The 19,810-nt window shown below is 52.4% G+C and overlaps 1 protein-coding gene across 1 annotated transcript in view; it reads left to right on the top strand.

The window, feature by feature from the left end:
* Positions 1-19,810, top strand: part of SPTB (spectrin beta, erythrocytic) — a 136,698-nt gene that overhangs the window by 110,897 nt on the left and 5,991 nt on the right. Inside the window, exons 27-33 of the mRNA XM_049898202.1 lie at positions 129-373; positions 2,195-2,333; positions 2,805-2,889; positions 3,608-3,804; positions 4,108-4,157; positions 4,722-4,800; positions 18,581-18,843. Coding sequence (XP_049754159.1) covers positions 129-373; positions 2,195-2,333; positions 2,805-2,889; positions 3,608-3,804; positions 4,108-4,157; positions 4,722-4,800; positions 18,581-18,843 — 1,058 coding nt within the window. The remainder of the gene's footprint in view (positions 1-128; positions 374-2,194; positions 2,334-2,804; positions 2,890-3,607; positions 3,805-4,107; positions 4,158-4,721; positions 4,801-18,580; positions 18,844-19,810) is intronic.

The following is a 19,810-nucleotide window of genomic DNA, read 5'->3' as shown; positions in this document are numbered from 1 at the left end:
GATGCTGAAGAGCTGGCCTTTCAGGCGTGCCTTGGAGAGGGAGGCCAAGAGGAGACAGATGCCCTTGCCCATCCTGGGCCCGAGGTGTCTCTGTTTGGGGAACGATGTCCAGTTTTGCCCAACCACAGGTACAGCAGTTCCAGAACGTGGCCACTCAACTGCAGGCAGCGTACGCTGGGGAACGGGCCGAACCTCTCCAGAAAAAAGAGCAGGAGGTGTCTGCTGCATGGCAGGTACTGCTCGATGCCTGTGCTGGGCGCCGGACCCAGCTGGTGGACACGGCTGACAAATTCCGCTTCTTCAACATGGCCCATGACCTCCTCTCTTGGATGGAGAGCATCATCCGGCAGATCGAGACCCAGGAGAAGCCCAGGTGAGGGGGTGTCCTCCAGGCAGCTTCGTTCCTTGGCTACGTCGTCCCAGAATGACTGGGACAGACTAGGGCTCTACACTGAAACACCTCCATGGAGGAACAGTGTGGACAGTTGGGTGCATGGGAAGCACCGGGGGGGGGCTTCTGAGGCCTGCGGCTGGGTCCAGGCAGAAAGTGGCTTTTTCCAGGCTTCTCCTGGAGGATCTGCCTTTTCAGAGTAAGGGGAATCCTGAGTGTGGTGAGAAGGACATGTGTCGTTCCGATCCTACAATGGGGGCAGTGACTGCTGTTGCCAGTGACAATAAGTGACTCACACATCCAAAGTTGGCAGATCCAAGACTGTCTACCTCTTCCCCAGTGCTAGGGTGTGGGGGACCATTCCCCAAAACTCAGGAAGAAGACTCACTGTCCATGGGAGGTGGAGATAGTCACAAGGGCAGTGAGAGGCCCAACGGGGACCACAGCTTTCTTCCCTGTGGTTCCCAATTCAGTTTGTGTCATTTCAGCAATTATTGCTGGTCCGTCTCCATCCTCTGTCGTAGGGTGGCCTGTTTTCTTAGTCATCTAGTGCTGCTATAACAGAAATACCACAAGTGGATGGCTTTAACAAAGAGAAATTTATTTCCTCACAGTGAAGTAGGCTAAAAGTCCAGATTCAGGGCGTCAGCTCCAGGGGAAGGCCTTCCCTCTCTGCAGACTCTGAAGGAAGGCCCTTATTCTCAATCTTCCCCTGGTCGAGGAGCTTCTCAGGCACAGGGACCCCGGGTCCAAAGGACATGCTCTGCTCCTGGTGCTGCTTTTTTGGTGCTATGAGGTCCCCACTCTCTGCTTGCTTCCCTTTCCTTTTATCTCTTGAGAAATAAAAGGTGGCGCAGGCCACATCCCAGGGAAACTCCCTCCACATTGAATCAGGGAGGTGACCCGAGTAAGGGTGATGTTACAATCCCACCCTAATCCTCTTAACATGAAACTGCAATCACAAAATGGAGGATAACCACACAATACTGGGAATCATGGCCCAACCAAGTTGACACACATTTTTTGGGGTACATAATTCAATCCATGACACCCGTCCTGATGGCCAGACCTTTTTAAAATGCCTTTATTGAATATAATTCTACTCTAACACACTTGGGGTTGCCATGAGTCAGAATTGGCTTGATAGCAACTGGTTAGTCTTGCTTCTGTTAAAAAAAAAAAAAAAAGTATTTATTGAGATATAATTCACATACTCTAAAATTCACTCATTTAAAGTATGTCATTCAATGGTTTTTAGTATATTCACAGATTTGTGCAACCATCACCACAATCGAAGTTTCAGAGATTTTCATCACCCCGAACAGAAACCCCATACTCATTAGCTGTCCTCATTCCCTTCTACCCCCAGCCTCTGGGCAACCACCAGTCCACTTTCTGTCTCTGTGAACTTTCCTGTTCTGGACATTTCATATAAATGGAATTATACAAGATGTAAAATCTTGTTCTGTTTTTTTTCACTTAGCGTAATGTTTTCTAAGTTCATCCATGCTATAGCATATATGAGAACTTTTTATGGTTGAATAATATCCCAAGACTTCTCTTGGGAACCCTGTACCCTGATCATGGAAGACACCAGGGTATCAGTGTTCCCACTGGGAGGAGAGGGAGTGGGGCCAGACTCCCAGAGGCAGGTGGGAGGCAGCCCAGGTGGGAGGCAGCCCAGGTGGGAGGCAGCTGCCAGCGCCCTCTGATCAGAACTTGGCCTCAGACAAGCCAGAGTGACTCTGGCTCAGAGTTTTCGTCCCCAACTGTCTCCCCCGCTGTTGTCCGCCTGCCCCCCAGGGACGTCTCCTCTGTGGAGCTGCTCATGAAGTACCACCAGGGCATCTCAGCAGAGATCGAAACCCGGAGCAAGAACTTCAGCGCCTGCCTGGACCTCGGCAAGTCCCTGATGCAGCGGCAGCACCAGGCCTCAGAGGAGGTGAGAGGGCTGTGATGGAGCCCCCGTCTCTTGGCCTCCACACATGATGGGCCAGGCAGCTTCCTGGGAGGGAGCTACAGGACATGGTTTCTCTGAGAAGACTTGTCTTTCTTCTACTTACGGAGCATCCGGGCTGTGCGCAGGCCCAGGAGTTAGAGCCATGCAAAATCCATCCCTGCCTCAAGGAGCTGGCCACTTAGTAGGGGAGGGTGGGCTCATAACCTATCAAACGCCCACTTTGTGTGCATGCTTTGGACTTGGCACATGCATTTCATAGGAGGGGCATATGTGCCTCAGAGAGGTTAAGTAGCTTGCCCAAGGCTGCACAGCTGGCAAGTGGCAGGGCCCAGACTTAAACTAGGCCTGTGTGAGCAAGTCCAGCATCCTTTCTAGCACCCATCTACATACACCCTGCCTCAGCAGGGGAAAAGAGTAACCAAGGCTCAGCTTTTCTCCCTTCCCTCCCCACAGATCACTGAGAAACTGCAGCAGTTGGTGTCCAGGTCGAAGGAGATGAAGGAGAAGTGGGAGACTCGCTGGGAGCGGCTCAGCATGTGTGAGTACAGCCCTGGAGCAGGAAACTGTGGGGCAGGGTAAGGGAGGGTGATGTGGCCTGCTGTGGATTTTCACCACAGCCTAGAGAAGGGCTCCTACAGCCCTCATCTTCACAAAGCTCTGAGGCAGGGGCCTCTGGTGTCCACATAGAAGACCAGAGTGATGCGGGGCTGGAAGCCCACCAGCCAGCGAGCTCTGCTCCCTGCCCCTACCTCACCCCACATGTTTGGACTGGTTTCCCTACAGAGCTGTGGGCTGGGCAAGGGTCAGGGAAGACTGGAGTGCATCTCAGATGTTTGATCTGAGGAGTGTCAGGTGCAGGAAGGAGCTCTGTCCTCTTGCAGCTGGAGGCTAAAGAGAGGTGGAAAAAATCCCACCACACAGGTAGGCGCTAGGAGTTTGGAGGGCTTAGGCTGGCCCCATGGTGGCTTGTACACAATTATGAGAGACAAACAAGGTCTGGGAAGACCATACTCAGGATCATCGAAGGGCTCTTGATGGAGACAGGGTAGGGGCCAGTGTGGGGATGGAGTGGCCTCAGCATCAGGTCACCTCTGAGCAGGGAGTCCACATGGTTTAGGGCCACCTGTGCAGGCCTTCTGCCTGACCACTGGCTCCGTGTCTGTGGACCCACCCTGAGCTCCCAGCAGGAGCTGATGTTGAGTGCTAACAGGCCCTTTGGCCTTCTGGCTGGGTCTGGGCCTTGTTCTCCATGGCAGTGCTGGAGGTGTGCCAGTTCTCTCGGGATGCCTCTGTGGCCGAAGCGTGGCTGATTGCCCAGGAGCCCTACCTGGCCAGCCAGGACTTTGGCAGCACAGTGGACGGCGTGGAGAAACTCATCAGGAGGCATGAGGCATTTGAGAAATCCACAGCCACCTGGGCGGAGCGCTTTGCTGCCCTGGAGAAGCCCACCATGGTGAGCAGGACAGCCTCGGGAAGCTTGAGATGGAGGGCAGCCATACCTTGGGGGAAGGGGACTTCAAGTCAAGTACCCTTAGTGGGCTATTTATTAGGCATCTACAGACAGTATATAAGGCTTGGCCAGTGGGGAAGGTGGAGTAGTAATGGAAGGTACTGACCTTTGCAAAAGACGGAAAAAAAAAAAAAAGGGACAAACACAGGGTGTGTTGGGGTACGGGGAGCCATCTTAGAGAGGGGTTGTCTGAGAACACAGCTCTTTCTTGTGGCGGCTCTGACCCTCAGCCTTTTTCCCACCTAGCTTGAGCTAAAGGAACGCCCGGCCCCAGAGGGACCCACAGAGGAGACAGAGTAAGTGTGGGGCAGGCCGGGGCTGTGGGCTCTGTGTTCTCAGAGCTTGGAGCACTCTGTGAAGGGGGATGGGTAGGGAGGAGGTGGCAGGTATTTTTAATAAGCAATAGCTGCCCCCTGATGCTTTAACAATACACATTTGACCTCTCACACCTGGGCCACTTGTCACAGAAATCTGTAATGTTTGGAGCTTGAAGTTAGAGAGGAGCACTTATTTCCCCCAAATCTTGAAGGGCTGGAAAACCTGGTACGGGAACAAATGAGAAAGCAGTGGCTGCTGCAGAATTGGGCTCCCTCCGTGCCTCCCCCTCCCTTGGGGAACCACCTTAACACAGGCCCTGGAGGCTGCTTTGCATGAAACGTTGTCCATTTCTGAAGTTTTTGCGTTAACTTCTGATGCAGCTGCTGCGGCTTCTTGCTAAGCACTTTCCAGGCTGCTGGGAGGCCTGGACAGGGAGATATTTGGCACGTGTTCCCTGGGTGAGGGTAGGAATTCGGGCCTCGGAGGTAGGTGCTGGCCTCAGAGTGGTGCTTGTTTTTAAAGAGGGTCTGTGTCTTCTTTAGGGCTCAAGAGGAGGAAGGCGAGACAGCAGGGGAGGCTCCCCAAGGTCCCCATCGCACAACCACCGAGAGAACGTCCCCGGTCAGTTTCTTCTCCTATTTGTCTAGTTCCTTGGAGTCGCTGCTGCCAGATCTCACTCATCCTTAGTAGGCTCAGCCAGGGTGGAAGACAAGGACGGGGCACATGCCACCCCCACCATCCGGCCCCCACCCCCTTCAGGCTCAGTTCAGGCTTCCTTTTTTACTTAGGTTTTCTTAATTCTTAGAATAATTCCCCTCCTCCCTTCAACCCAGAAGAAACTGACATGCCAGCCCAGAGACATGACTCTTAGTTTGGTTTTATCGAGTCTAATAAATTTTATTGTAAAAATATGTCACCATCTACATCAGGGAAAACAGTTTGTACAGGGATGATTCATTTTTATACACTGTTCTTTTCCCGATTTTACTTCTAACTCCACCCTAACACAGTCCTCTCCCCATGCACACACACACTCTCCCACAGTCACACAGATACATAAAAAGAGACTGTCCAGGCCTGCCTGCCCCATCAAGGGCATTGTGGGCAGTGAAGAGTCCATTTTTGGGCACACCCTACCAGCCCTCCAGCAGGTCTCTCCCGCCATGCAAAGCCCCCTCCCCTGCTCTCACCGTGGTGACCTGATGCCTGCGGTTGAGTGGGTTTGGAGAATGGAGCTGGTTCTGAGGCAAGAACAGACTTGAGGGAGACTTGCAGATGTGAGGAAGAACCCTAGATCTCCTAGGCTGCTGGGACCAGTCCCTCAATTTGTAGGAAAGAAAAGTGTGTCAGAGTCCTGCCTGATGGGAGAAATGGAAGGGGCCCAAGGGAGACCAGCTGCCCAGAGTCCTGGAGCGTGTATGCCTCAGGCCTTTGCCTGGAGTAGGCTCCTTAGCTAAAAGGTGAAGAGGAGCCACCAGGAGGAGGGAGGGAGTGGGACTCAACAACCCAGAGCCCCATGAGGGGTCTAGGTCTGTGCAGGGAGTCTGGAAGGCTGTAACCCAGTTTGGGGAAAAACACCCTGGGAAGAGGCTGCCTGGGAAGAAAGCAAGAACTCAGCAAGTGCCTTGCCTGGCATCACCACTGCATGTACCCCCTGTTGCATGTGGCTCTGGGCTCTTCAGGTAAAAGGTCCTTCAGGTACCCTACCTCTCCAGGGGCCAGGGTGAGCTTGCTTAGTCCTGTGAGTGGGGGTTTAGGGAGGCTGGTATTTTACATGGAAATAGCTGGTACACTGACCACCCTAGAAAAATACTTACAGAGTTACACACACACACACACACACACACACAGAGTGAGAGGCCTCTGAGAGGCCTCTCTCTCTGAGTTGCACTGGCCCATCATGCCCAGCAGAGGGCACTGCTGGGCTCCCGCTGGAGGGTCTCTCCCAGACGTTCCTGTTGAAGCTCTCATCGTTGCACGTGGGGGTCGCAACTCCCTGTCTGTGGTTGACTGCGTCCGAGCGTCAGTCCCTGCCAGAAGGACCGTGAACCCTGGGGGCTGACGCGGACTGCGGACACGGACACGAGCCGGGCTGCTCCCCAGAGCCTCCCTGCCTCCTGCCCCGCCTGCGCTTCTGCTGTGCACCCTGTGTGTCTGTGTGCAGTGGTGTCCTGGGTCTGCAGTCCTCTTGTGGTCACCTGAGCAACTCCATCTGTTCTTTGTGTCGTGTATGTTTGTGCAAATGTAACTACATGTGCATCAGAGCCGCCTGAATGTCACTGGTTTGGGGGCAATAAAACCTGCTTGGACCTGAATGTCTCTCTGGGCATCAGAGGGCGTGAACCCACATTTGAGACCCTTCCCAGAGAGCCAGCCACTGGACCAGATGGGAAAACTGGCCTGTGCCCAGTACCAGAAAGAAACCAGATGGCGAATCAAATGAGCACCATGCCCCAGGGCTCATGGAAACTGGTTTCCTGCTGCTTCCCCTTCCGAGCCCTTTGTTGCATTTTCTTGAGGATCCATGAAACTCCAAAGGAGGGCCTGAAACTACTCTGTCATTGATATGAGAAAGGGAGGAGGCCGGGGCCCACAAAGGTCACAGGTCGCAGGCTGGGAAGGCCCAGTGGAGCCTGGCAACCTCCCCACAAAGCCAGTTGCTGACCCCCAAGCCTGCCCATCACTGCTCCTTCACTGAACCCACAGGCCCTCCCCAGCTGAAGCTGGCTGTCAGCTGTGCCTTCTCTCTGGGACAAGCCTGGGCTATGGCTGGCTCTCCCGCTGTCCCATGTGTGTAATCTGGTGTTGGTACCCCGTAGAATAGATACACGTGGCGTTGCTTCATGTAAAAACCATCACTGGTGCATGCCGGCTTCCTGCTTGGGGGAACCAATGGGAGTGGACAAGGCACCCGAGCCCCAGCCTGGACAGCTGCACACACGGCAGGCAGGCACACACCCAGCCCTCCCCTTCCTGTGTGAGCATGCACATGTGTGTGTACACACAGTGACTGAGCTACCATTCCATGGAGCCGGTTATCTTTTCCTCAGGACATCATTGTGTAGTCAGTTCAGTTGTCTCCCTCACCTTTTACCTTTCCACATTAGAGTATATTCTGAGAAAAAGTCAGTCTGTTTGTATAGGTAAGTGCACATGAGGCCAAGCAGAAGTTATCCCTCACAAAAGGCAAACCTCCTGGAGTGGAAGTCAGGACATCTGGGTTCTAGTCCTTAATTCTTCGGGAACCTTCCTGCACGATCTTAGATAAACTACCTAATACCCCTGGGCCTCCTCCTCAATTAAAAGCCCTCTCTGCGAGTATAGAGAAAGCCCAGGATATTGCTGTATGTCGGCAATGTGTTGAGTTAAAGGGAGGGACCCCTTTCCTCTCTCCTCGTTCTTAGCTCTAAGGTACCTACCTCTCTGGCCTGCCAGGTGCCCACTGGCGTGAGGCTGGAGATGGTAAGGAGGAGGTTCAGGGCTAGGTGTTTGCCCATTGCCCTGTTCAGGAAGACGCAGAGTTGGACCTCTGCTCAGCCCCTCTGAGGCCAGTGCCCTCAAGGCAGCCCCAGGTATGGAGGGGCTGGCAGCAGGCTGAGCCGGCAGTGGGCAGCGAGACCTGCCCGGAGCCCACTGCTTGAGGATGTTCCAGCCTGGGGCACCCTCACCTCAGTACCCTCCACCTTTGTGTCTTCCCTTCATCCTGGGTGTGTCGCTCTGGGAGGGGCTTGCTGGTCCTGCAAAGCATTCCTCACCTCTAGGCCCTGGGAGCCTCAGAATTCCCAGTGTCACTTGGGTGGTGAGATTATGTCTTCCCCAGGAGGGAGGAGATTGCTTTCACAGAGAAGAAAAGGTATCGAAGATAATCTGGGTCACCCCAGGCTAAAGGGCCCCCGGCCAAAAGCCCTGGGTCATCTTCCTACACACTGTGCCCCTTTCCTGGCTTTGGGGTCAGAAGCGGGATCTGCTCTGTGAACTCACCCGGGACAGGGCTGCTGTGACAACGTGAGTGACAGCCCTGAAGGGGGTTAATGCTCCTAAAGGCTATAACAACAATAGTCTCCATCAGACTCATGGTTTGGGGCAAGCATATCTTGTCCTGCCTTCAAGCCCCCGAGACCAGATCCAGCCTCATGCAGAGGGGGACCTTGGGACTCAAGGCCACTCCAGGAATCCTTCGTTATCAGTCCCCTCATCAGGTTGTCAGGGAAAACTCTCACCCAGGGGCAGCCCACAGATGCCACCCCTACCTACATCCAGCCCTCCAAGACTGCCTGCAGCTGGTGTCCCCAGAGAAGGGGACCAGGTATGTCTTTAGAGAAATGGAGATCCTGGGTCCCTTGTCTCTGTCTCACCTTTCCATCGTCTTAGAGGCTTATGTAGTTTCAGGCAAGTAATCAGTGCTTGCAAGTGTGGGGGGCCATGCCAGGGCTGAACAGGCTCTGAGGCTCGCAGCCAGGACCACCTTTCAGTCCATGCCTGGCTGGCTCCAGCTGCTGTCACCCCCTGGCAGCTCCTCCAGCAGCATCCTGCCTCCCTGGCAGGCAGCCAAGACCTTTAATCAGTGGCTTTGACGTCCTTGGGCAGAAGAGCTGTGGGTGTGGAGGCAGCAGCTGTGTTTCTTCTTGCCTGAACAAGCTTCCCCAGTCCTTTTCCCCTCCCCCTGTAAAGCCAGGCTCAGCTGCTGTTTCAGGCATTTTGCAGTGAATGCAAATCGCTTGGTCGGGAAGGGCAGACCCAACCTGGAAAGAACGTCAGTTTTCCCCAAACCTGGGTGTGTCCCTGTCTCCCCAGGATGCCTGAGTCAGGGTGGCAGGGGTGTGTCTGCCTGCAGTTTGGCCTGAGCCTGGGGTTCCAGGCTCCCCAGAGAAATCACTCTAGGGTCTTTCTGGACATCTGCCCACAGCTGGGTGTGCCCAGCTCTCTGCTCTCTCAGACATGATCCTCCTGGCCCCTCTGCTTCAAAGACTCTTCCTGTGTTCTTTCTTTCAAGCTGTGTTTCAGGCATTCCCAGATGTTGGCAGACACAGGACAGTACTCAGTTAACACTGGAGGTATCAGAAATGGGGCTTGAAGCTGACTACTTGTCCTTTGGGTGGACACATCTGAATGGGGGAGTGGGTGTCTCCTAACTCCCATTAAGTCTTCCTAATGTGGAGTGGCTGGCTCAGGTCACTGAGCAGTCAAGCAGCTGTCAGCTCCTCCAGGGCAGAGGACCCAAGAAGCCACTCAGGTGTGCGAATGGAGACGATGGCTCCTGAAGACGTGTCTGCTCCCTCTCACCCTGCCATGGAGGTGGACCACGTTTCCTCCTCCCTGCACACTTCCTTCCTCCTTTTCTTCTCACTCTTGACCTCGTGATCTTCTGCTCTGCGTCCCCTCTCATCATCTTCCCCCGGCTCTCCAATCATCATCCCAGGTGGACTGCTGGACACTGAGACGCGGGGTTGAACCTCTCTGCCACCCTGTCCCACTTCTCATGAGAGCCCCTTACCCACATCCGGCCCCCAATCCAGGTGATTCCTCACTGTCCATTCAAACCTCCGCTCCTCCCTTGCTTTTTCCTCCTGTTCAGCAGGAGTTTCTCTATCCTGGTGTTAGGCATTTGTCTCTGCTTATTATTATTATTATTTTTACCCTGAGTTGCCATCTTTCATCTCTGGCTGCTCTCAACTCAAAAAACCATCTCCTTTTTTTCTTCTCTTCCACCCAACTAAACAGCCTTCCCAGTCATCTGCCATGCCAGTCCTTCTCACCCAGCAGAGAAGGTCCCGGGGACAAGAGCCGAGACATCAGATATTGGGGGAGGGTTGAAGTTCCTGGTCACAAGAGAAGCCAGCTTCTCCCACCCCAGAACCCCTCAGCAGTATGTGGTTGCCTAAGGCATCTAGCAATAGGCCTTATCTGACCCCTTCCAGTGTGGCTGTGACGTGACCATGGTGCTTTGGCTGTTCAGCTACATGTTTTACATAAGCCAGAGTCATCTTTAGACTATGAACCCCTTGAAAAGAGCTTTTCTCTGGAGTAATGGTACCAGGCCCCTTACTTGCAGCAGGACTTAGCAGGATGAACACAGAGTTTGGGGCCAGACCTGCACGCTCAGCCTTCCACTCAACTAGGTGCGTGACTGTGGGCAAGTTACTTAAATTCCCTGGCCCTCAGTTTCCTTCATCTGTAAAATAGGGGTAGTAACAGTACCTGCCTTATAGAGGCAGGGTGAGGACTGGAAAAGATAATGTACTTAAAGCATCTGACATCTAGTAGGTGATCATTTAAGTCTTGGTTCCCTCCATTTTTTCTCCATCCCCCACGTTAGTTCATCTCTTAAGAGAAGCATCCTCCATGTGAACCCTAACGTCTGTGGACAAAGCCCTCCCAAACCACCCTTCCTGGAGTCCCCCTACCTCGAGACCCCCAACACACTTGGCTCAGGCCTTGCTGTGTTGTGACATGTGGGGAAGACCATCACATTGCTCTGCTTGGGGGATGCATCCTAGTGCTCTGGCTCTCTCTTACCAGCGCTGCCTTTAGAGAGGGGCTCCTGCTGCTTGTGTTTCATTGCTTGTAAATGTATCTGGGCCCACTGAGCATCTTCTCAAGCCTCCAAAAGACCCCATAGTCCCACACCAGGTTATTTTTCTCCCGGGAGCTTGTTAGTTGTCCGTATGCTGTCCCCTGCGCCACCTGCTGGCTGAGTGTGCAAATACATCTTCAATTCCCTTATTCCAGAGAAGAAATTTACCCACCCTGCCCACATCTTTCTCCTCTTGAGTTCCCTCCGTGGAGGATACCTCCACCCAAAAAACCCTCTGGGTGTTTTTCCCATCCAAGCCAGCAAGGCAGGACCCTAAAAAGTTAAGGTTACAAGTCCCCTCTACAAGACTTTGAGGCAGCCGTCCCCTGCCTTTCAGGAGCCTGGGATCTCTCCCTGTTTGACCTCTGTCCTGTGAGGTCCTAAAGGGCTCCCCTGTCTGTGTCCTGTCTTCCTCTGCTGACCCCCAACCTGTAGCCAGTGCCATCTGTCCCCTGCCCTCCTCTGACATGATCCCAGTAGCAAGTGCACAAGCCCTCCTCCCAGACACCTCCCTGCCCAGAAACCAAAAACACCAGACCCACTGTACTGAGTTGATTCCAACTCTTAGTGACCCTATAGGACAGGGTAGAACTGCTCTATAGGGTTTCCAAGAAGTGGCTGGTGGACTCAAACTGCTGACCTTTTGGTTAGCAGCCTGAGCTCTTAACCACTGTACCACCAGGACACCTCCCCAAACCAGAGAACCAGGCAGACAGTGCCTCTCTCATCCCAGGCCCCCTGCCGGGGCAATTTCCCTCATGTTGTCACTCACACTGTGGTCCAGGCTCGCCTTGCCACCCCAACCTGACTCCCGTAATTCCTTCCAGTCATTGGACGTTCTTCCTTCAGTGTGTGCCCCAGCTCCTCTGAGTGACATTTGTGCACTGGGTACCCGTCAGTGCTGTAGGTGTAATCTGTGCACCTTCTTAATGACCTGAGGCTAAAGCAGCAGGGAACCCCAGATCATCTCATCTACACAGTGCCTTTTGGCAGAACCTGCCTGTCCCTACACCCACAGCTCAGCCACATGAGTAGCCGGCATCCCCCCTTTTGGCGCTCTGCTGTCTGCAGATCTCTCTGCCTGCTGGGAAGGCAGATTCTCCATATCAGATGATGGCACAGTTCCAGGGGCTGCAGGACAGTCACCTCTTCCCCTCTGGTCCCCAGCTCCCCCTTAGATGACAACACACAGCCATATCTACCCTAGGTGGGCCCTCTGCCCTACCCCTGCTGCCAGCTTGACCTGGACTGTGGTTCATCCACTTAGCTGCTCAGCTGGGATGAATCTGGCCTAGAAAGAGGCCAGGATGAATTCAACAGCAAAGGCCTTGAGCTCACTCTGTCAGTAGGTTCAAGTCAGGGCCCCAAGCAACCCAGGTCATGGGCTGATTTCTGTCAAGGCCACTTAGCGGCCTCTTTTCCTTCACCACACTGGGTGTCCACCCCCAGCCAGCTGCCTTGTGATGCATGGATTTCAAACTTGAAAGGCATTCTATGGACAGGGATGCGAAAGTCTTGGGTCCTTGCTCCAGCTCGACTACTAACTTCCTGTGTGATTCCAGCTGGACACCATGATTTTTGGAACTTAGTTTTTCCATCAGTAACAGCAGAGATCAAACCTGATGACCCCAAGGCCCCTTCCCAGCTCCAGAATTCCAACAGCCTGTTTTTCCCCATCAGCTTCCCCTGCCCCCCACCTACCTAATCACTGGCCACCTTACCCCAGCCCCTATGGGGCTTGTTTCCCTAATAAGGACCCCATTGCTGACTCTATTTACATTATTCTCCCAGTGGTCTGGTTAGAAATACAAGGCCCCAAAAAATTTTTCAGGAGGAACCTTCTTCCAAAACCAAAAACCAAACCCATTGCTGTCAAGTCAATTCTGACTCATACTGACCCCATAGGGTTTCCAAGTCTATAAATCTTTATGGAAGCAGACTGTCACATTTTTCTCCTGCTGAGCAGCCGGTGGGTTTGAACCACCAGCCTTTGGGTTAAGAGCCAATGGCTTTACCCACTGTGCCACCAGGGCTCCTTGGACCCTTCTTATCTCCTATGAATTGCAAGATAAACAGAGCTCTACTCAAGTCTCACATGCTCACCTGAGGCTATCACAGGGTTTACACCAAGAGACTAAAACCCAAAAAAGCCCACTGCTGTGGAGTCGCTATGAGTTGTCACTGGGTTTTTTTCGGATGGAGTCGTTTCTGACTTATAGTGACACTATAGGACACAGTAGAACTGCCCCATAGAGTTTCCAAGGAGCACCTGGTGGATTCAAACTGCCAACCTTTTGGTTAGCAGCCATAGCTCTTAACCACTATGCCACCAGAGTTTCCCGAGGGAGTAAAGCTGCTGCGAAATCTGGCTCCCCTTTCAATCCACTGTCCACTGCCTTGTGCACTTGCCCTGTGCAGACTGGAACACCAAGAGTAATATTTTTAAAAAATGTTTTCCTTCAGAAAAAGATTTGGCCACCTTGATGTATATCCAGATGCAGTCTTCTGTGGAGTCTTGACTTTACAAAGTTCTGAACTTTTTATAAAAAATCCGATTGTGTATTATCAGAACCTTCCATTAAGTAGCACAGTGTTTTTCCTCGTCCTATCTGATGACTTCAGCCTTTGTTTTCTGGGCCCCTCACCTCAGTTCCCCCTCCAGCCTTTGTAGGGGGTGCTCAGGTCACTTGTGCACTGCCATGAAGAGTGTGCCAGCCCACATGGTTCCTCATTCCCGGGTCAAGCCTCAGAGTGTTCCAACTGAAAATGGCTGAGGAAGGCGGGGGTGAGGCCCTGCCTGCCCGTGGCTGAGGTCCCCACTCCCCCAGGTCTCAGTCCTGAGTGTCCCCTACTCCAGGGAGAAAGGGGTGTTTGAAATTGTCACACTAGCCATGTAGGACACTAGCCACAATAATTGCTCAGCAAAGCCCCCAGGAGGGAGGTGGTGGGTGTGGAGGAAGTGAAGGATCATAATAGAGCTGACATTTACTGGCGCTGTCTCAATTTAAAATGCTCCAAATCACCTGTGAAGTAGGTACTGGGATTATTCCCACTAAATGTTGATGGAAATAGACTCCCAAAGTTTTTGTGACTTCCCCAAGCCCCCCGGCACCCAAATAGAGGACCAGAGACTTCATGCCATGCATGTCTGACCCAATACCTGGGTTTTGAATCCTGGACAGGGTTATGTCTGAAGTCCAAAGGAGCACAATGGGGAAGGGTTGAGAGGGGCCCAAAGAAGGGTTCCGCTTCTGCCCGAGAGCCCAGTCTGGTGTCTTGGAGAAATCCCTTGTCATGCCCCTCCCCACATTGCTCCCCCTCCTTCTCCCCAGAGAGTTGACTTACCTCCCTCAGGAGCTGAGGGGAGGATGAAAGGATTGGTCCCAAAAGCCCCTTCCCTCTTGTCCTGTTCCCCACCCTCATTCCACCCCCACCATTCTCATCTGTGCCCCCTCCCCAGCCCAGGGAAGAAGGAAACCCTGCCAGCCCTGGGCCTGGGTGGGGGCAGCTGCGCCAAGCACTCCATCTCCCACGCTTATTCTTGGTTCCTTCTCCTCAGGCGTTGGCCTACAGGGTGGAGGGGACAGGATACATTTTAAATGTCTCTGCGTGAACAGTCAGGAGCACAGAAGAAATCTTTGCATATGTTGGAAACCCCTCATTTTCCAAAGGCAACTTATAACCCAGGCATATAACTTTTGATCACACTGGTCATGGCCTCTGAATGTGCCGGCACCCATTAAGAGAAAACAGAAGGAAGGTGGGATTAAGGTCCTGGCGAAAACCAAAAAAAACCAAACCCATTGCTGTTGAGTCAATTCTGACTCATAGCAACCCTATAGGACAGAGTAAAACTGCCCCATAGGGTTCCCAAGAAGCGCCTAGTGGATTCGAACTGCTGACCTTTGGTTCGTAGCTATAGCACTGCTGACCTTTGGTTCGTAGCTATAGCACTTAACCGCTACTGCTGTGCCACAAGGGTTTCCAAAATCCGCCTTTATTTTGGGGGGACAATTTCAGAAAGGAAGAAAAATGGAATGAAAATAACATGCAGGTCTCCAGCAAAGCCAGGCTCAGGAGGGCAGAGGCCAGATGAGAGCTGTACACCTGGCTGAGGGCCTGGTGGGTGTCCCTCCCCTCTGGGCTCCAGCATCTTCCCTGAGACCCCAGGGCAGGGTAGGGAGGACCCTGGCCTGTCACCAGAAGGAGCAGCATAGCCATGCCCAGTTCTCTGAAACTGCCCCCCTCCACCTCCCGTCTCCTGGAGGAAGAGCAGGCCCAACTTTGGGCTTGAGGCTAGAGCTGGTGGGGGGACGGGGGAGGGGAGGGGCAGGTGGGTGGAACGTGAAAAGAGGCTTCAATCTCTGCATTAATCCATCTCCCTGAGCTATTCACCCAAGTCAAAGGGTTGGCCTGATCAGGTCCACAGAAAGACCCTTAACCCAGGCTTCCAGCCCCATGCCTCCCACTCTTACTTGCCATCTGTGCTGGAGGTTGATCCAGGCAGAGCTCTGGGGCTTCCAGATCCTTGTGGCCAATGCAGGCTCACTGCAGACACTTTAAGAAGCAAATACTGTAAGATGCACAAAGATGAGGATGGTCCAGCCACAACCCACAAGCAGGTCTAAGGTAGAAAAAGAAAACCCTAAAGATGTGATAAAAACTCAGGCCTGACCAATTCTGGAGTGCATGCTTATAATTGCATCCCATACCTATTAGCTGTGTGACCTTGGGCAAGTCACTGAACCTCTCTGAGCATCGGTTTTCTCATTGTAGATTGAAGACATTAGACTAAGTGGTTTTCACTTTTCCAGCCACATGACCCTTTCTTTAAATGAAATCTTACTTATAACCTCTTTATTGAACAGTCCTAATTCAATAGAGTACAAAAATAACCATCTTTATCTTTCTTCCATCCACTGCTGTCTTAGTCATCTAGTACTGCTATAACAGAAATACCACAAGTGGATGGCTTTAACAAAGAGAAATTTATTCTCTCAGTCTGGGAGCCTAGAAATTCGAATTCAGGGTGCCAGCTCTGGAAGGCTTCTCTCTCTGTTGGTTCTGTAGGAAAGTCTTTGTCATCAATCTTCCCCTGGTTTAGGAGCTTCTCAGCTCAGGAACCCCAGGTCCAAAGGATGCGCTCTGCTCTTGTTGCTTTCTAGGTGGTATGAGGTCCTCCTGTTTCTCTACTCTCTTCTCTGTTTTATATCTGAAAAGAGATTGACTCAAGGTGCAATCTAATCTGGTAGATTGAGTCCTGCCTCATTAACATAACTGCCTCTGATCCTGCCTCATTAACATCACAGGATTTATAACACAGAAGAAAATCAGATCAGATGACAAAATGGTGGAAAACCATGCCATACTGGGAATCATGGCCTAGCCTTCAAGAATCTCCATTGAATCGCCCCTTCTCTTTCCTTAATGCCATCTCCGGCAGACCCTGATCACATTCAGGTGTTATGAAGCCTACCTGTTGCAGTTTAAAGTTTCAACTATGGCACCCAGATCCTCCCCTCCTGTCGTTCAGTTTGACGCATAGGCTGAAGGACCCCCAACAGGGAGGAGAGCATGGTCTGCTCTTTCCTGGCTCCTTCCCTCTCCTCCCCCGTGTTGTTCTGGGCCTCCATCTTCAGTTGCTGGGGTTAGGAAGGAGGCACTGCCTGTGGCTGCCCTGAGCCTCCTGGGCTGCTGATTCTCTTGGTCCTTTGGAAGTCCAAACATGGTTAACTCACGGGGCCTGCGGGACCCTTCCGACCTTGTGCTGCTGAGCTGTCTCCTCCAGCAGTCAGGCCTTTGGAGAAGGTTTCTGGCCAGATGGCTCAAGCCAGGCTGCCTTTCTGGATGCTCGTTTGGCCTACAGGAGATCCACCCATTCTTGCCCCACCTGGCAGTGGGAGGCTGGCTGCCCCATGCTGCCTAACCTGTCCCACCCTTCCTTCTGCTGCAGTAGGCACAGAGGCAGGCCAGCAAGGCCTCTGCATAAGCGATGCCCAGCAGGGAATGAGGAGCCTGCCGCTCCTTCTTGCAGGATTCTGTAGAAACACTGAGTGGCTCCCTTGCCTTGAGCAGCAGCATCATTAGAGTTGCCAGTGGTGTCATTCCCCCCATGGACCTCCTCCCATACCAGACCACACAGAATCCTTAGTGATGCTTTTTGTACCAATGTTACCAGTAAATCTTAACTCCCGTATATCATTCCCTCTTTCCCTTTAATTACGACTTCATTCTCAAAAATCTTACTGATATAGATTCACAAATACTAATTACCACAATACTGTAGCTAAAACACCAGAAAATTTGACAAAATCAATGACTATAAAAACACCAAAAAGAAAACACCAGCAGCAACAAAAACAACATCACCTGTTTGTAGCATTTGCAGATGAAACCACAGGATTCGAAGCATCATTGTAGTTGGATAACAATGACAGGTTTGACTGGAGCACATTTAGAAGGTCCAAAAAGTAAATCAGCATAGAATTTTAGCCTTATAAGTATATCGATACATGTAAGCTGGGCTTATGAAAAATATTTTTGTTGTAACTAACTGCAGGGATATTTTTATAGACAGTCATTTTGGTGTCACCCCCTCTGACAGTGTCACTCGGTGCAATCTGCATCCCCTACACTCCCTGCATGATGCCACTGCCTTGGAGGCTCCTCACTTAGCTTAGGCAGGGGGTCACCCCACTCTCCTCCTACATGAAGGTGCAGGGAGGTAAAAGCTATAGCATTTCCCCGGGGCAATGACTCCTTACGCCGGTGAGCCTCAGCCTTTGCTGCACATTAGAGCCACATGGAATGCTTATAAGCAAATACCAATGTGCTGACCCCACTCCAGACCTGTTAACTCGGTATCTTGGGGGTGGGGCCTGGGAATATTTTTTTAAGCTCCCGAGGTGACTGTAAAAGGCAGCAAGGGGTTTGGGAACCACTACCCTACTCCAACAAATTCTTGTCAAATGATGGGGGCAGGACTAGTTAGTCCTGCATGCTAGCCAGGGAATGGGGGGGGGGGACAGTGGCACTTATGGCTTAGTGCCTTAGGGTTAGGGCTTTAGCCACAGTTTGAAGGTAACAAAAAAATTCCCCTTCAACACCTTAGTACAAGTGGTTTCCAAACTGCCTTGGCATCAGAACCCTGTCTTCATACGAAGTCTTGCCAGAGCCCCAACTATAATTCAGTTGAAAGTAGAATACATGGCTGAAGCAGGGATAAGGGCTGGGAGCCAAGCAGTGGGCCATTGGAAACCTCCCTAGATGAGGTAATCTGAGTCCCGGGGTGCTGCAAAAGGTTAATTCACCAAGCTGCTAACTGAAAGGTTGGTAGTTCACGTCCGTTCAGAGGCACTTTGGAACAAAGACCAAACAATCACGTCCCCAAAATCAGGCACTGAAAACCCTATGGAGCACAGTTCTACCCTGACACACATGGGGTCATCCTGAGTTGGAATCAACTCGACAGCAACTGGTAACTGGTAATGAGATAATCACTCAGGCCCCTTCAGCTCTAAGATCCTACTATTGTGTATAGGTGGACAAAGAGAGGGGGCCACCTCCCCGCTCTCTGAAGAGGGGGTTGGGTACAAATGGAGTCAGAGGCATGGGCAGTGTCTAGGGAAGCAAGCCAGAGTGGGTACCCATAGCAGGCCCTGGCAGAGCCAAGCTGGGGCAGGGGCGCATAGCAGTAAGGTACCAGGATGAGGTAGGGGCCAGGGTGAGGCCTCCAGAAGCCGGCTGACTCCTCAGCTTTGCTCAGAACACCCATCTCTGGGCCTGAGCCCCCATCAAGGCGTGCTCCTCCCCTGTGCCTCTGAGCAGGGGGAAGAAGAGAGGCTTCAGCCTCAGGACCTGCAGCCGCCACCACCACCAGGGCAGCAGACAGAATGCCAGGAGGAGAAGTCCAGCAGGGATGAGAGGCCAGCCACGGAGCCTCTCTTTAAGGTCCTGGACACACCTCTGAGCGAGGGCGAGGAGCCCACGACATTGCCGGCCCAGCGGGACCACGGGCACAGTGTGCAGATGGAGGGCTACCTGGGCCGCAAGCACGACCTGGAGGGGCCCAACAAGAAGGCATCCAACAGGTGTGTGGGCGAGGGATGGGGATGTTGGAGAGAGGGTGTCCTCTGCCTCTGATCTCTGAAACCTCCTGGGTACCCCTCTGGGCCAGCCCGGTGGGTGGCTTGGCAGGATGGGAAAAGGCCATCTTCAGCTCCAGGCCTAAATTCAAATCCTGTGACCCGTACAAGTTGCTCAGCCTCTCTAAGTTAGTTTCCCCATTTATAAAATGGGGATGATGAAAATATGGCTCTTTGGTAGAGATACCGGGCTGGGCACAGAGTACGCACCCAGTGAATATTGTTATTCTTATCATCCCAGAACTGGGATAACAGGTAGGATTGGGGTAACAGGCAGGTGCTTCCTGATAGTCTTGGCATTAACAACATATTATTGACCAAGTCCCATTTTTCACTAATCTGGGCCTCAATTTCCTCAGCTGTATAATAGGAGCTGAGATAGGGAGACTGGCCTAGGTGCCTCCTGGAGGGTCCTCCTGGTGCCATCATCCAGACACTACGACTCTTTGGAATGAGTTCAATGGCTATGTCCTTTCCTGATTCTTGTGGCAATCATGCCATTGGGTTCAGTCTATCCAGGGCTGCCTCTTCTCGGGGTTCCTAAGGGCCTCTTGCAGGCAGCAGCTAAGGGTCCCAGGGAAGCAGGGCAGCTTCAAGAGGTTAAAGCCAGCCATACTCTCAGGGCCACCTCGTAGGACAGAACATACCACAGCAGACTCACCAAAGCTATTTCAAATTCCTTGAACAATTTGGGAACCCAACCACCATAAAGAGGTTTATTGCCATATGGAGAGTTTGCTAGGAAAGAGGAAACTAACATTTGTTGAGCACCTACTATATGCCGGGTGTTATGTTAGGGGCTTCCCGTATATGCTGACTGATAAAATCTTCACAACAACCCTGTGATATTGAGGTTTCCATTTTCCAGATTGCAAAACAGAGTCCTAGAGAAGTGAAGTCATTTGTTTGAGGG

Source organism: Elephas maximus, chromosome 10 (assembly GCF_024166365.1).
Source record: "Elephas maximus indicus isolate mEleMax1 chromosome 10, mEleMax1 primary haplotype, whole genome shotgun sequence".
Classification (NCBI taxonomy): Eukaryota; Metazoa; Chordata; class Mammalia; order Proboscidea; family Elephantidae; genus Elephas; species Elephas maximus.
Note: the sequence above shows the minus strand (reverse complement) of the source record. Positions and strands in the feature narration are given on the sequence as shown.